The sequence below is a fragment of the Somniosus microcephalus genome, chromosome 11, assembly GCF_052327205.1.
Source record: "Somniosus microcephalus isolate GS21.2 chromosome 11, FLI_Smic_1.0, whole genome shotgun sequence".
Taxonomy (NCBI): domain Eukaryota; kingdom Metazoa; phylum Chordata; class Chondrichthyes; order Squaliformes; family Somniosidae; genus Somniosus; species Somniosus microcephalus.
The window spans coordinates 174,640,934-174,658,284 of NC_140997.1; the positions used below are offsets into that span (position 1 = coordinate 174,640,934).

The 17,351-nt window shown below is 44.9% G+C and overlaps 1 protein-coding gene across 7 annotated transcripts in view; it reads left to right on the top strand.

The window, feature by feature from the left end:
- Positions 1 to 17,351, top strand: part of foxp1b (forkhead box P1b) — a 581,092-nt gene that overhangs the window by 303,685 nt on the left and 260,056 nt on the right. For all 7 annotated transcript variants that reach the window (XM_086001439.1, XM_086001441.1, XM_086001437.1 and 4 more), the window contains one exon: positions 394 to 575. In XM_086001439.1, coding sequence (XP_085857565.1) covers positions 405 to 575 — 171 coding nt within the window. In that variant the 5' untranslated portion in view covers positions 394 to 404. The remainder of the gene's footprint in view (positions 1 to 393; positions 576 to 17,351) is intronic.

Genomic DNA, 17,351 nt, shown 5'->3' on the forward strand with positions numbered 1-17,351 from the left:
TTTGCTCTTTTGTTGGATTTTAATTATGTTGCATAGCACTGATACAAAATAAGGCTAAATTAAACTCTTAGAAATCTTATAAGGCATTTAGTTTTATGGGTGTTTTATTTTAACACCAGTGAAATTAATTCCCACAAAAATAGTATGATCCAGTGAATAGAAATAATGGTGTGTACCATTAATTTTCTAATATATAAGATCCAACCAATATGACTTACCAAAATGAGATGCTATTTGTGTAGGTAATTAAGTAACTACAAAGTATGTGCACAGCAACTCAAAAGAAATAAAAGGCTTTTTGTTAATACTTTTTCACCGTTTTGGCAACTCAAAAGCTGAGGAAAAAATCTAAAATTACTGTGTTAACAGCTGTTGTTCTGAATTATTTTTCAGGTTTTTGAGTCATGATGCAAGAATCTGGGATTGAGGCAGCAAGCAACGGTTCAGCCAATCAGAACGGAGCTAGCAGTGGTAACCACTATCCAGACAGTAGCACAAGGGAAGGGAGATCAAACGGCGACATATCCTCGGTTGAAGTGACCGCTGCTGAATTGGTTCATCTCCAGCAACAACAGGTATAGTTAATGCCATGGCTTTTCCTGTTGATGCAGATTGCAGTTTACCTCAGTCAATGTAGATGTGCAGGTTGTTGCTTGAAATAAATGTGCCATTACTTAGAGAATTGCAGTCATGCTGAATTCATTACTGCTGTAGTCACACAAAACCATGGATAAAATTTCAATAACTGCAGGCCACAGTTGAGTAAACAGTTGCACTGAAACTTAATTCCTGTTGACTTTTCTTCATTCTTTGCCAGGGGCAGACTCTGATTTGCTGTACAAAGACAACAGGGTAAAGCTTTGATTAATGTGTAGCATAAAAACAGAATCAGAATTGTTCAAAAAGGTCTTTAAAAAAAAAAGTTTGCACTGTAGTCAAAAAATAGTGATTTCTGCTCCTTTTTAAAATAAACAGAAATAGAAATGTGGCTGTGAGCTGGTGAATTTATGATGAGCTATGAATCCCAGATTGTTACCATCATCAGTTCAATTTCTATTCACCTTAATTTGGGTTTTTTTAAGTCAAAAGTATTCAGAATTTCCTTCTTTAAAAAAAAAATCATTCAAAATGCAATGGAGTCTTTCCAAATAAGGACTAGGCATAGTAATCACATTTTAGTTAGTCATGTGATAATTCAATTATTTGCCAGTCTTTAAATACAGGTATATGGGCTCAAATTCTATACCTGTTGAAAGGAAACAGCCTTTTTCTTTCTTTCCATAGGAGAAGCTTTAGATGTATATCAGGTCATTAGAAAAGAACTTAGAAGTTTTAAGTATTATAGAAACAGTAGATCTGCAAGACTGCTTCAAACTGAATCTTGAGAGTAAGGTAAAAAGACACAGGTTCAAACAAGAAAAAGGCAAATTTATCACTCCTGTCAGGAAGTTCTTCACACAAAGAGTGATCAACACATGGAATGGACTTCAGGGTATGGTAGAGGAGGTGAAACATTTAAGTAACAATAGGTGCCATTAAGGGAGACAGTAAAGTCTTTCTGGGTGGATGAGCTAATCTGGGTCAAATGGTGTTCCTCATCTGTATCTATCTTGTGAACAGGCCGAGGCCACGGTAGATCAGGATTTTGAGAGGAACACTTGGAGTGCCTGAAGCTGCATGCTGATACTGATCCATTTACCTCAATTCTTAGTATTCCTGTTACATTTCCTAGTAGCTCAATCTGCACACAATTCTATGGCTCAGGCACACACACTGGTAGTTCCATTTTTATTTTGGAAGGAGCTTATTACTGCCTGGCACTGCTGTAGTGACGTTTAAACTTTGTCTAAAGACACCTAGGTCTTGTAGTCCCTTGGACAGTGTGTCAAATTATACCCTAATGCTTTGTACAAGAAAAATAATTTTACACCACATGTATACCCTGCATCACCCAAAAGTAAATGTTTGACTAGTAATTGGATATGGTTTGGTAGATGTCTTGGGTTTCAGTAAGCACGGTGTAAATAGTAACCAATTCTGATTCAGTTCAGAATGACCTGATCATCATGTAATCCAAAAGGGATTTGACTGATAGTGACAGTAAAGCTCTTAGGAGACAGATAACTGCCACATTTTTAACCAAGTAGAAGGGGCTCGAAGGTCTATTGAATTTTTATACTGTATAGTTTTCTATAGCATTGTTATCTACAAATACATGCACATCTTTTGAGTACATGCTTAAAATTGCTATTATTTCTGTGGAACTCCTTTCCTTTAGTCCTGGGCACTTGAGGTTAAGATGTTTTCGAAAGCTGAGGAAAGAGAATAGCACTTCAGTCTAGTCAGTGTTGTGGGTGAAATGGAAGGGGGTCTGTGGTTCAGGATTGTGAAGGGGGTTCTTATAAAATCCTCTCACAGGAAAGATTGCCCTACTCTACATAGAATTACTTTTGATTTACATTAGAATAGAAGTATTAAGGTGAGCAATCAAATTCTTTAAAAAAAATGTAAGAATGAACAAAGACCAGAATTTGCTGCAAGAAGCCCCCAGGTTTAGTTAGAATACAGTCGTGGTACTGTCTGTGAGACCTACCACAAGAGGGCCACAGAGAAGGGGCTTCATTCTATTCCAAATACAGAAGATCTTAGTGATGTAGACACTATCACCAAAGCCTCTTCCAGACATGGCATCAAACAACCAGACTCATAAGACAAATATGTATATATCTCTCTGCAAAACTACCAGAATGTTTAAGAGGTATGATTTTTATCCTAGTTTTTTACTTCAGGTTGCTGCTGAAGGTTGCTGTGAATTTGTTCTGCAGTGCTTGCATATTGCACCTTGCTCATATCAGCGTTCTAGGAAAAATAAACATGGGTATTTTGCCATTGCTAGCATTTATTGACAAATAGCGCTGAGCAGACAGAATTTAAATGTTGGCAAAGTGCATATACAGGTTGTCTGATGGATCTGAAGTGTACTTGAGCTGGTACAGTGCTTTATTAATAAAAGGTTAAAGGATGACTGTTTTTCTAGAGAACAATGTAATGCTGTATATTGTACAATACAATATTGTGCATGCCAGTTTACACTAGTGTTTATTTACAGGGCAAAAGAAAAGAAGCGCACATGAGCTGCTTTCTAGTTTGAGCTGCTAAATAGCAGAGAATTGCTTGCTTTGTGAGCCAGGACCTCTTTTACACAGGGGTATTGAATTCAATTTGGATCTGTTGATCTGAACCAAATTCACTCCCCTAGCATTTGAAAGTCCTTTCTATTCAAAACAGCAATGTGTTGGACAGTACATACCCAGCTCACACACTACACTGCTGGACAGATGGGTAGATAGACTTAGTGGCTGGGTGATGGTTGTACATGGCTAGGTGAAGGTGTGCTGTTTCAGAGTTTTGAGCGCGAGTTGTCTCATTTGAAATTTCATTCATGCATGACACCAATGGCCAGGACCTTCAGGAAAAATAAGGATCTGCAAATACACGACCAGTTTCAGAGAATCCATGTTAAAATTTTGTGAATCTGTTAGCTTACCTTACTAATAATTTGTTTTTTTTACAAAAGGTAGAAGCTTTTAAAAAGAGTACTTAAAGGTGAGAAATGGGGTACAATGAATAATATTCAAAGGTATATTTTGGAAAAGGCAGGGAGTATTTGAATGGACTCACTGCATTCCTTGGAGCAATGTTGGGTGGTATTCGATTACCAGCACAGTGCATGAGCTGAGATCTGCTTTCCTGCAGGAGATTTGTATTAGCCAATTATACCAGCCCGATGTCAATCTCCTGTTCACAATTCAGGTCAGCTCTGAGGTCAAGAGGTGGGAGTTTTTACTCCAAAATACGATCAGAGTAAAGAGCTGAGCACCATTATTTGACCACATTGCTGGATTCAGCTGCAAATTCAAAACAAATGTGAATCTGAAGCTCAAGTAGTTATGGTGCTTTTGATTTAAAACAGCTGTGAATCCTAAACCAATTCAAATTTACCCCCATAGTGTAAACGAGAGCTTGGTTACTTACAAATTCTCCGACTCACTCTGATTGCCTTTATCTGATTTAGAGAGTTTGCACATAGTCTTAGTAAGGATCCTGTTTGAAATTTTATATTAATAATAGAGACAAATTGATACAGAAACAGAACCTCAAAAGGCCATCATTATTTTCTGGTGCATGAATATTCATTTTCATAGACTCATGCCTTATTCAGTTAGTAAGCATCCTGAGTTGTAATTCAAATTCAGAGATTTTCAAATTACCTCCCTCTGACAAAAGGAATATACTGCTAGACTGCTGGTAGTGCCTTTATTAGGTTTGTTCAGCTGCACTTTTTAACGATTTGGTTTGCTAGAACCTGATGGAAAGCATGGTTTATATTTTTCTTTGTTTGGCCACTGGACCCAAACATCAGTGGAACAATTGTGTTTCTTTGAAAGAGGGTAAATCTCAGCTTTGATAAGCAAAAACAATGCAGTGCAATCTGATAGTGCACAGTTTAAGTTGGAACAATACAACAAAGGTATTCTGTGGATACAAGTATCACCTTTTTATTAGAGGTGCAACAAAGCAATATTTGAATACTCCGTAAAGAGAAGTCCTACATTAGGGTCCCTTTGAAGAGATGCCTTGAAGTTTACTTAGTGGTAGGGACTCTGGGATTCATTAAGAGCCTTACTGCTTCACTGAGTTTTCTGTGGCTATTTAAGTTGGACAATTGCTTCATTCCCTACCCCTTGACTGCTACAAATTCTTCTTGACCCTGGATGGGAAGATAATTACCATATTGTGAACACCTCTATGACTACTACTTACCTGGAAACTAAGAACTGAGGAACTAAGAATCATTGATAAATTCAAAATGTCCCATCCAAATGTGTAAACGAAGGTACTATTTAATGACTTACAACATAAATGGAATAGGTCTACTTATATAGTCTTCCTGTATTGACTTCCCAGAACCTTCTAACACTCCTCACTGTGCTGAACACCTATTTTGAACATTTATACATAAACATTATCCTGGATTTTGCTATCAGTGCTCACCATTTTAAAAGTGTATACCAGACAGCAACTTCTGGCGACTGCACATGTGCAGTTAAACGAGGAAATCAGAAAGTTGCTGTCTGAGTTGTCCTGCTCCTCCAGAAGCTTTACTATAACAATATCTTGCTGAGAAACTCAGCATTGAAATGCATGGAATGGCGTGAAGTTGCAGTACTTCTGTGATAGATATTCACTAAATTCGCCAGAAAAAGTCCATTCCAGTGTAAGTAAATTTTTAACGGTGTGATAAGTCTTAATTACTGCCAAACAACCTCTCTGGCACTGAAAATTAACTTTTACAAATGTGGAGTCTCATCCCCTCAGGTTTTAATTATTGTTGGAGATTTTTTTTTAAATTAAAAAATGTAATTTTTAAATAACATTTTCTTTCTGTCTCTTTTATTTCTCTCTCTTTATTTCACTTTCTGTACAGGATTTGGCATTGAATTAGATATTCTAAGTTACACTTCCTGGTTCAGATTGCACACTGTATTAATTCATCTTCAATCTGGTTGGTTAAGGAGATGCATAGCTACTTGCCCTGTTCACACAGGTCCCAGATCCCCTGTAGAAGGCATTGCGCTGAAATGGCTCTCTAATTACAGCAAGTTCAAGTGCAAAACTCCATAGAAAGTCTGTGGGCATGTGTAAGTGTAAAGAATGGCTGGCGCCATACATTCGCCGATGAGAGCTAATTCCGGACCATAGTCTCACTGAATCTCAGAATGAGGCATCAGTTACCAGATCGAACCACAACCATTATTGTAGACAATGTTAGGGAAACCTATAGTAAGCAAAATTAGAACTGTGTGGCGGAGCCACTAAGGGACTCCGATCGAATGTATATAATTCCCTTTAACAGTGTGTTAACTACAGCCTAAGTCTGTACCTTTGTATATACTGTTTGCATGTACAGAGCGCGGTCCCTTTAAGAGCGCGGGCAAATGCGATGATGTCACGCCGTTCATCACGTGATCCCCCAACGGTGGGAAAAACGTGATGACGTCATGACGCCAACCACGGGACCGCCCTAGCAGTCCTCGTGGAGCCTCCGAACTGACTAGACCTGTTTTCGTAGTTCTCGTGTATTGGTTTGTTAAACTTCGTTTGTTTTATATTAAACATCGTTTGTTGATCGCCTGAGTCGACCTCAGTCTCTTGATAGGAACTAGACATTCCTATATTGGTGACCCCGACTTTTGCGAACGGTTTTCGCAGAAGGAACGCAGCATGGAAACAAACGCCATTGCATTGAAGCTACCGCAATTCTGGGAGCAACAAGCGACCTCGTGGTTTGTCCAGGTCGAAGCCCAGTTTGCGCTACGGAACATCATTGCGAATCAGACCCGTTACTTTTACGTGGTCTCCGCACTCGACAGCTCCACCGCCTTGCGGGTCGTCGGCCTGCTCGAAAACCCCCCGGACGACGGCAAGTGTGAAGCGATCAAGGCGCAGTTATTACAGGTCTTTGGGCTCACGAAGTCGGAGCGCGCCCGCCGACTGCTCGCTATGCCTGGCCTCGGGGACTCCAAGCTGTCTGAGCTCATGAGCCAAATGCTCATGCTCCTTGGCTCCGAACCGCAATGCTTCCTCTTCAGGGAGCTGTTCCTCAGTCAGCTACCGGAGCAAGTCCAGGCTGCCCTGGCCCGGTCCGAAGTCACAGACTGCGCAGCGCTTGCTGCTGAAGCGGATAAGATTTTTGCGGAGACGCAGCAATACTGCGCTGCCACGAGGCGCCCACCCCCCACGGACGCCGCCCCAGCCCCTCCGCCTGCGGGGCTGTGCTTCTACCACGCGCGGTTTGGCGCAAAAGCCAGATGTTGCCGCCCTCCCTGCAGCTTCTCTCCCAAAAAAAAAATCCACTGCAACCCCAGCGAAGGAAGAGCGGGTCTGACGGGTGCCCCGCGGCTGCGATGGCCATCGGAAATTCTGGCAAGCTGTTGTTCATCACCAATTCCATCTCTGGTCGGTGATTCCTGTGCGACACCGGCGCACAGTGCAGCATTATTCCCGCGTTAGCTATGGATGTTCAATCTGGGAGGCACGGTATCTCACTCGAGGCGGCTAATGGCGGTGCTATCCGGACCTTCGGCAAACGGCGGGTCCAGGTGTGCTTCGGCGGCCAGCGATTTGTGTGGGAATTTGTTACAGCCAGGGTTTCACAAGCCATCCTCGGCGTGGATTTCCTGTGCGCCAACGGCCTCCTGGTCGATGTGCGGAACCGGCGGCTGGTCAACGCGGCCACGTTTAACTCCATTCCCTGTCACCGGGGCAACACCATGTCGCGCACCGTCTCCTGCGCTTTCCCAACTCCGGACGATTTCACTCGCCTGCTCGGTGAATTTCCGGACCTGACCAGGCCCATGTTCTCCTCTACGGCCATGAAGCATGGTGTTGAACACCACATCACCACCACTGGCCCCCCGGTCCACGCACGGGCCCGGCGCCTCGAACCCGGCAAACTGGCGGTCGCGAAGGCAGAGTTCGCTACGATGGAATGCCTGGGAATAATTCGCCGGTCCAATAGTCCCTGGTCTTCGCCTCTCCACCTTGTACCAAAACCTGGCGGCGGATGGCGGCCATGCGGTGACTATTGATGGCTTAACGATGGTACCACTCCTGATCGATACCCGATCCCCCACATTCAGGATTTCTCTGCCCATTTGGCTGGGAACACCATTTTTTCAAATGTGGATCTGGTCCGAGGCTACCACCAGGTCCCGGTACACCTGCAGGATGTGCAGAACACTGCAGTCATCACCCCATTCGGCCTGTTTGAATTTCTGAGGATGCCTTTTGGTTTGAAGAACGCTGCCCAGGCCTTCCAGCGTCTCATGGACTCTGTGCTGCGCGACCTCGACTTCATTTTCGTCTATTTAGACGACATCCTCGTGGCCAGTCGGAGCAAGGAGGAACACATCGTGCACCTGCGCACCCTTTTTCGTTGCCTAAGCCTACACGGCCTGATTCTCAATCCGGCCAAGTGTCAGTTTGGTCTACCGCACATGGATTTCCTGGGGCATCGCATTACACCAGAGGGAGCAGTGCCTTTGCAAACAAAGGTGGAGACGGTGACGTCCTTTCCGCGCCCACAGACCATCAAGGCCCTGCAGGAGTTCCTCGGGATGGTAAATTTTTATCACCGCTTTGTGCCCAAGGCAGCTCTGCTCATGCAGCCCCTGTACGAGGCCCTCAAGGGCAAGCCTGGCAAGGATCCGGTTAGCTGGACAGGCGACATGGACCGGGCATTCGTTGACACAAAAGTCGCCCTTGCCAACGCGACCATGCTGGTGCACCCGCTACCAGGTGCCACCATCGCCCTCACCACCGACGCGTCAGACTACGCCATCGGCGCAGTGCAAGAACAGTGGGTCCATGGTACGTGGCAACCACTGGCGTTCTTCAGCCGTCAACTACGGCGCAACAAGCGGAAATACAGTACCTTTGACCGGGAGTTGCTAGCTCTTTTCCTGGCCATCCGCCATTTCCGGTTCTTGCTGGAAGGACGTACTTTTACTGCTTTCGTAGACCATAAGCCCCTAACGTTCGCTATGGCCAAGACCGCCGAACCGTGGTCAGCCCGACAACAACGTCAACTTACGTTTATTTCTGAGTTCACGACGGACATTCAGCACGTGGCCGGTAAAGACAACCTGGTGGCAGATTGCCTCTCCCGCGCGACCGTTCATGCAGTCCAGCTCGGAATCGACTACGCCCTCATGGCTGCGGATCAAGCCTCGGATCCGGAGGTACAAGCTTACCGAACCAGCCCCTCTAGCCTCCAAGCGGCCGACGTCAAATTCCATGCCGCGGGCACCAAGCTACTGTGTGACGTCTCCATAGGAGATCCTCGCCCTATTGTGCCGGTCGCCTGGCGCCGAAAAGTGTTTGACGCCATACACGGGTTGTCACATCCTGGCATGAAGGCCTCGCAATGGCTGATGTCGTCCAAATTCTTGTGGCGGGGCATGCACATGGATGTCCGCGACTGGGCCAACACCTGCGTGGTCTGCCAAAAGGCCAAGGTGCAGCGTCACGTCAAAGCTCCATTGGCCACCTTCGCTGTCCCAGAACGTAGGTTCAATCACGTGCATGTAGACCTGGTGGGGCCACTTCCACCTTCCCATGGGTTCACACATCTTCTTACAATGGTGGACCGCACCACTAGATGGCCAGCGGCAGCTCCTTTGTCATCCACCACTTCCGCGGACGTAGCCAGGGCATTCATCTCCTCTTGGGTCGCCCGTTTCGGGGTACCGGCGGACATCTCTTCCGATCGTGGGCCGCAGTTTTCCTCTGAGCTCTAGAACGCAGTGGCTCAAGGGCTCGGCATCAAGCTACATCGCACCACAGCCTACCACCCACAGGCGAACGGCCTGTGCGAGCGATTTCACAGGTCGCTCAAAGCCGCACTGAGGGCCAGCCTCCAAGGCGCTGGTTGGGTGGACAGGTTACCATGGGTCATGTTGGGTTATCGCACGGCACCCAAGGAAGATCTTCGCTCGTCCTCGGCAGAGCTTGTCTATGGCCAACCGCTACACGTACCAGGTGATTTCCTTCCGACTCCAATAGAGCCATGGTCCGCATCCAAGCAACTCATCAGCCACCAGGAGGCTGCCAGCTGTTTTGCACCAGTACCAACGTCACATCACGGCTTTCAGAGCTCCCACGTCCCAGCAGAGCTGAAGAATGCCAAATTTGTGTTCATCCGCCACGACGCTCATCGGGATCCGCTCAAGGCCCCTTACACTGGTCCTTTCCGCGTGCTAGCACCGGGAGACAAAACTTTCTCGTTGGACATCGGGGGTAAACCGGACCACATTTCGGTTGACCGGTTGAAGCCGGCTCACTTGGACCTTGACCGCCCAGCCGCCAAAACGTGGCCAACCGCCCACAGTCGCCGTGCCAGATCAAGCGCTACCGCCCGCCAGCCCGCCCGCCGTCCAGCAGCTTCCACTTCAAACGTACAGAAGTCGCTCTGACAGGCTTGTCAGGCCTCCTCGCCGTTTCACTTTTTCTGTTAAAGACAATTCTGGGGGGGCGCATGTGGCGGAGCCACTAAGGGACTCCGATCGAATGTATATAATTCCCTTTAACAGTGCGTTAACTACAGCCTGAGTCTGTACCTTTGTATGGCATAGTGGTTAGCACTGTTGCCTCACAGCGCCAGGGACCCGGGTTCGAATCCAGCCTCGGGTGACTGTCTGTGTGGAGTTTGCACATTCTCCCCGTGTTTGCGTGGGTTTCCTCCGGGTGCTCCGGTTTCCTCCCACAGTCCAAAGATGTGCGGGTTAGGTTGATTGGCTATGATAAATTGACCCTTGGTGTTAGGGGGATTAAATACGCGGGGATAGGGTGGGATATGTGTTGGTGTAGGGGTTACGGGGATCGGGTGGGATATGTGTCGGTGCAGGCTCGATGGGCCGAAATGGCCTCTATCTGCACTGTGGGGTTTAAAAAAAAAAAAAAATACTGTTTGCATGTACAGAGCGCGGTCCCTGTAAGAGCGCGAGCAAACACGATGATGTCACGCCGTTCATCACGTGATCCCCCAACGGCGGGAAAAACGTGATAACGTCATGACGCCAACCACGGGACCGCCCTAGCAGTCCTCGTGGAGCCTCCGAACTGACGAGACCTGTTTTCGTAGTTCTCGTGTATTGGTTTGTTAAAATTTGTTTGTTTTATATTAAACATCGTTTGTTGATTGCCTGAGTCGACCTCAGTCTCTTGATAGGAACTAGACATTCCTACAACTGTAGTTATCCTTTGAAATGCTGCTCAAGTGCAAAACCCCATAGAAAGTCTATGAGCAAGTGTAAAGAATGGCTAGTGCCGTTTGTTCACTGCTGAGAGCTAAATCCCATGCATTTTTTAAGCATGCTGTATAGGAAAATGATCTTTAGTGACATTAAGGGTATGGATACACCTTTTGTTTGCTGAATTGATGCCCCAGTCTCTTGACTGGTAGTCTTTCTTTTTTTTTGTACCCTTCTCCTACCCCATCACTTTTCTCTCTCACGCGTGCGCATGTGCACACACACATTCTGTTTCTCCGAGTGATTTCTCACACTTTACAGGCATTCCATGTAATCACTCTTTCTCACGTATTCTCTCTTTTTACAATTATTCCTAGTAATTCTTGCTCAGACATTCTCTTTTTACAGTCACTTAGTTATTCTTTCTCACGGATTCTTTTTCTCACACTTGCAATCTGTCTTTTCACTCTAATTATTTTCCGTAGTCTCTCACGCTCACATTTTTCTGCTCATGTACATATATTTGCAGATGTTCTTTTGAGGTAATCACACATTCTCTGTCTCTTGGTAATTTCTCTCAATGTTTAATTGTGTGGTCATATGATTCCATTTTAATTTTCTGTAATATCTGCAAATATCGGCAAAGTTTTTTCTCCGGGCTACATTTTATTTATGTGTCACTCTATTTTGCAGATTCTTTTTCTCCCTCTTTTAGGAACCCCCACCTGAAGAGGGCAGTCAGATAGCCTAATCTCAAACCTCAAACCAACCCTACTGTGTAAAAATCACCATGAATTGGTGTCCAGTTTTCCTTCACTACATTTGGGGAAAAGATTCATCCCCACTCCCAGATGATCTGATTAAGATTTGGATGTCACTATGTTGGAGTATTATGAGGTAGAATCCATCTGCTTCCAGTCTGCGATGTAGAAAAACATGCTGTTCCACCAGGCTGTTTCGTACACATATTTGGAGCTTTTTGTGTGGCTTCCTATCTACAATCTCCACACTCCTGGAATAGGCCTTACTTTAATCCCTAGACTTCCATTGATCATTGCGGTAGTTTGGAGCCTCTCTTATTAGTGATAATGCCAATAAAAATCACTACTGCTGATCAAAGAGACTTCATTCTGCTGTGAGTATTTGAAACAGAAGGGCACTAGACAGATCACATCAGAGAGTGAAAGAAATAGAATGAAAGGCACGAATACCAAAATCAAATATAGAATGACAGAAATAAGCTGACAAAGCGATTGAGAAATGGAAAGAAATGAAGGCAAAAAATAGATAAAGTAAACAGAGAAAAGTGAATATAAAAGATAGAAATGGAGAAAAGAAAGAAAATGGAAAGGAAAACAGAAAAGTAACTAAACTGTGAATACATTGCATATATATGGTTGTATATAAATGGAAGGATCCAGATCACCTCACAAACTGCAGTGGAAGCATTACGGGGAAGTCGCTGGGCAGGAATGGGTCCATCCCAGAATACACCCACTAAAATGTTGGTATGTAGATTTTAAGCAAAAACTAACCAAAAGCATCAAGTAAATTCTGGACCAAAATAGCTTAAAGACCAGAAACTGGGAAGGAAAGGAAAAATAATGAAAAATGGACGAAAAAGATAAACTGTAACAAAAGTAAAAGCAATTTATAAAATGGAGGTGTTGCCAGACCAGGAGTCAATGTAGGTCAGCGAGCACGGGGGTGCTGGGTTAATGGGTCTTGGTGCGAGTTAGGATATGTGCAGCAGAGTTTTGGTTGAGCTCAAGTTTAGGGTGGAAACTCCGCCCCATCATTCTCGTCCCTGTCCTTATCAGGCTTGTCTTCTCTGTGGCATCACCTCCTACACCGTCAACACCTTCCAGACCCAGCTTCACATTGTTCGTCCAATGCCTGCTGACATCGTCAGTAGCTCCCTTTTCTTGGATATGTCTCTCCGCCCTTCAAAACTACAGTCTATACCATACTCAAAAAGCCTAGTCTTGCTCTCTGTCCTCTTTAACTGCTGCCTTATCTCTAATAACTTTCTTTTCTTTTCTAAGGTGTTCGAATGTGTTGTGCTTACGCAACTCTGTTTCCACTTTTGCTGAATTTTGATTCATGGGGCACTGGCACCAGTACTAGGAAAAGAGGGTGATGTAACATTGGGACAGGCTCTACTTAAACCAGGCTGGGACCATTGTCCTGGTGAATCGAATAACTAGCGTTGTAGATAGGGCTTTAAACTAAAAAAGCGGGGCGGGGTGAGGAGGATTCAAGTGAGGGGAAGTTTATAAATCTAAAGAGAAAAGTCAAGGCCATAGAGAAGTGTAGTGATTTGGGTAAAGATAAGCAGAGTGTGACAGGAATGGACAGAGAGTTTAACAATAATAGTGCATCGGCAAATAAGGTCAAATCAGGGAAAAATGGTAAAAAGTTAAAATTAATGGTGCTTTATCTGAATGCACAAAGCATTCGTTACAAGATAGAAGAATTAATGGCAAAAATAGAGATAAGTGGGTTTGATCTAGTAGCCATTACAGAGACATGGTTGCATGATGACCAAGGTTGGGAACTAAATATTCCAGGGTACTTGATGTTTTGAAAAGACACAAAAAATGGAAATGAGGGGAGGGGGTAGCCCTGATAATGAAGGATGACATATAAGAACAGTATTGAGGAAGGATCTTGGCTTGGAAGATCAGGGAGTAGAATCAGTATAGGTGGAGGTACAAAATAACAAGGGGCAGAAAACACAGGTGATAGTAGTAGTTTATAGGCCCCATAACAGTAGCTAATATTATAAACAAGAAATAAGACGAGCTTGTAACAAAGGTAATGCAATAATCATGGGGGACTTTAATCTTCATATAGACTGGACAAATCAAATTGACAAAAGTAGTTTGGAGGATGAGTTCATGGAATGCATTTAAGACAGGTTCCCAGAACAATACCTTGTGGAACCAACCAAGGAACAGGCTATTTTAGATCATGCCTTGTGTAATGAGACAGGGTTAATTAGTAATCTCATAGTAAGGGATGCTCTGGAGAAGAGTGATCATAATATGATAGAATTTCACATTGAGTTTGAGAGTGACATTCTTAAGTTCAAAACTAGAGTATTAAACTTAAATAAAGCCAATTATGAGGGGCTAGTTGACTAAGGTAGGTTGGGAAATTAGATACAAATGTATGACGGTAGATAAGCAGTGGTGAACATTTAAAGAAATATTTCATAATTCTCAATGAATATACATTCCATTGAGAAATAAACTCACAAGAAAACTGATCCATCCGTGGCTAAGTAAAGAGGTTCAGGATGGTACTGGATTAAAAGAAGAGGCTCCTAATGTAGTAAACCTGAGGATTGGGAGACTTTTAGAAACCAGCAAAGGATGACCAACAAATTGATGAAGAGGGAGAAAATAGAATATGAGAGTAAACTAGCAAGAAATATTAAAAAATTGTAAGAGCTACATTAAAAGAAAGAGAGTAGCGAAAGTAAATGTGGGTCCCTCAGAGGCTGAGACAGCAGAAATGATAATGGAGAATAAGGAAATGGCAGAGATGTTAAACAAATATTTTGTATCTCTTCACAGTAGAAGACACAAAAAACATACCAGAAATAGTAGGGAACCAAAGATCTAATGAGAGTGAGGAATTTAAAGTAATTCATCATATTAATAAAGAAAAAGAACTGGAGAAATTAATGGGACTAAACAGTGAAAATCCCTTGAACCTTGATGGCCTACATCCTAGGGTTCTAAAAGAGGTGGTTGCAGAGATAGTGAATGCACTGGTTGTGATCTTCCAAAATTCCCTAGATTCTGGAACGGTCCCAGTGGATTGGAAGTTAGCAAAGGTAACACCGCTATTCAAGAAAGGAAGGAGAGAGAAAACAAGGAATGGCAGGCCAGTTAGCCCGCTATCAGTCATCGGGAAAATGCTGGAATCCATTATTAAGGAAGTGGTATCAGGGCACTTTGAAAATCATAATATGATTAGGCAGAGTAAACATGAAAGGGAAATCGTGTTTGACAAATCTTTTTGAGTTTTTTGAGGATGTAACTAGCAGGGTAGATAAAAGGGAACTAGTGGATGTAGTATATTTGGATTTTCAAAAAGCATTCAATAAGGTGCCACACAAAAGGTTGTTCTCCAGGGCAATTAGGGATGGGCAATAAATGCTGGCCTTGCCAGCAACGCCCACATCCCAAATACGAATAAAAAAAAGATAAGAGTTCATGGGGTTGGAGGTAATATGGGGGTAACATGGATAGAGGATTGGTTAAAGAACAGAAAACAGAGAGTAGGAATAAATGGGTCATTTTCATGTTGGCAATCTGTTACTAGTAGGGTGCCATAAGGATCAGTGCTGGGGCCTCCGCTATTTACAATGACTTATATATTAATGACTTAGATGAAGGGACTGAGTATAGTGTATCCAAGTTTGCTGACGATACGAAGCTAGGTGGGAAAGTAAGCTGTGAGGAGGACACAAAGAGTCTGCAAAGAGATAGACAGGTTAAGTGAGTGGACAAGGTGGTGGCAGGTGAAGTATAATGTGGGGAAATGTGAGGTTATTCACTTTAGAAACATAGAAGATAGGAGCAGGAGTAGGCCATTTGGCCCCTCGAGCCTGCTCCGCCATTCAATGCGATCATGGCTGATCATCCAAATTCAGTACCCGGTCCCTGCTTTCTCCCCATACCCCTTGATTCCTTTAGCCTTAAGAAATATATCCAACTCCTTCTTGAATATATTTAATGAATTGGTAGAGAATTCCACAGGTCCACCACTCTCTGGGTGAAGAAATTCCTCCTCATTTCTGTCCTAAATGGCTTACCCCTTATCCTTAGACTGTGACCCCTGGTTCTGGACTCCCCGACCATCGGGAACATCCTTCCTGCATCTAGTCTGTCCAGTCCTGTCAGAATTTTATAAGTTTCAATGAGATCCCCTCTCATTCTTCTAAACTCCAGCGAGTATAAGCCCAATCGACCCAATCTCTCCTCATACGTCATTCCTGACATCCCAGGTATCAGCCTGGTGACTCTTCGCTGAACTCCTTCCATGGCAAGAACATCCTTCCTCAGATAAGGCAACCAAAACTGCACACAATACTCAAGATGTGGTCTCACCAAGGCCCTGTACAACTGCAGCAAGACATCCTTGTTCCTGTACTCAAACCCTCTCGCTACGAAGGCCAACATACCATTTGCCTTCTTAACCGCCTGCTGCACCTGCATGCTTACCTTCAGCGACTGGTGCACAAGGACACCCAGGTCTCGTTGCACTTCCGCTTCTCCCAATCTATTGCCATTCAGATAATAATCTGCCTTCCTGTTTTTGCCACCAAAGTGGATAACCTCACATTTATCCACGTTATATTGCATCTGCCATGCTTCTGCCCAATCACCCAACCTGTCCAAATCATCCTGGAGTTTCTCGGCATCCTCCTCACAGCACACATGCCCACCCAGCTTTGTGTCGTCTGCAAATTTGGAGATATTACATCTAGTTCCCTTGTCTAGATCATTAATATATATTGTGAATAGCTGGGGTCCAAGGACTGATCCCTGCGGTACCCCACTAGTCACTGCCTACCACTCGGAAAAAGACCCGTTTATTCCAACTCTTTGCTTTCTGTCTGCCAATAGGAAAAATAAAAAACATAATGGCCTAGAAATTCAGTGGGCTGCGCCACCCGTTAGCGCCCAAAGAGGGCACTTAGTGGGTTTTGCACCACTGGCCACGCCTCCCGCTAAATTTAGCGGGACGCTAATGGCGGTGCTAGCCGTTAGTGCTGCGCCGCCACTGATGACGTCATCGGTGTGCGCAGCGCCCCGCTACCGCCCCAATCGCCAAATTTGGTAGCGCCCCCTGCTGTAACCGACCAGTTCAGAGGGGCCTACCTGCGGCAGTAGAGGCGCTGAGGTGTGCGGCGGCCATTTTTTTTGCTGGCCGCCTGCCAGCACCTCTTCGCGCCGCCGTCCCCGGCCTCCTGGCCCCCCCCCCCCCCCGCGTTGTGCCGGCTGTGTCCCAAGAGCCCGGCACTTATCCTCGGTGCCGGGCTCTTTTGCCGGCACTCGCGATCTCTGATCGCGCTGCAGCAGGCCCCTCCCCTTTAAGAAGGGGAGGAAGTCCTGCAGTACCGCAGCGCGCCGTGCCGCAGCGTGTGGCGCTGCGGCATGTTGCGCTGCGATATTCATTTGCAGCGCCCCAAGAGGGATGCGGGGCGTCTCGAGTAGCGCCGCGCTTCCATTTGGGGCGCTGAAACTGAATTTCCGGCGGGCGCTCGCGACTCCTTCCGGGGCGGTACTTCTGGCGCCCTCGCGAGACTGAATGGGGCGCCAGTGAATTTCCAGGCCAATATTTTTTAAATGGTGAGAAACTATTAAATATTGGTTTTCAGAGGGATTTAGGTATCCTTGTACATGAAACGCAGTAAGTTAACATGCAGATACAGCAAGCAATTTGGTAGGCAAATGGTATGTTGGCATTTATTGTGAGGGATTTGGAGTACAAGAGTAAGGAACTCTTGCTGCAATTGTA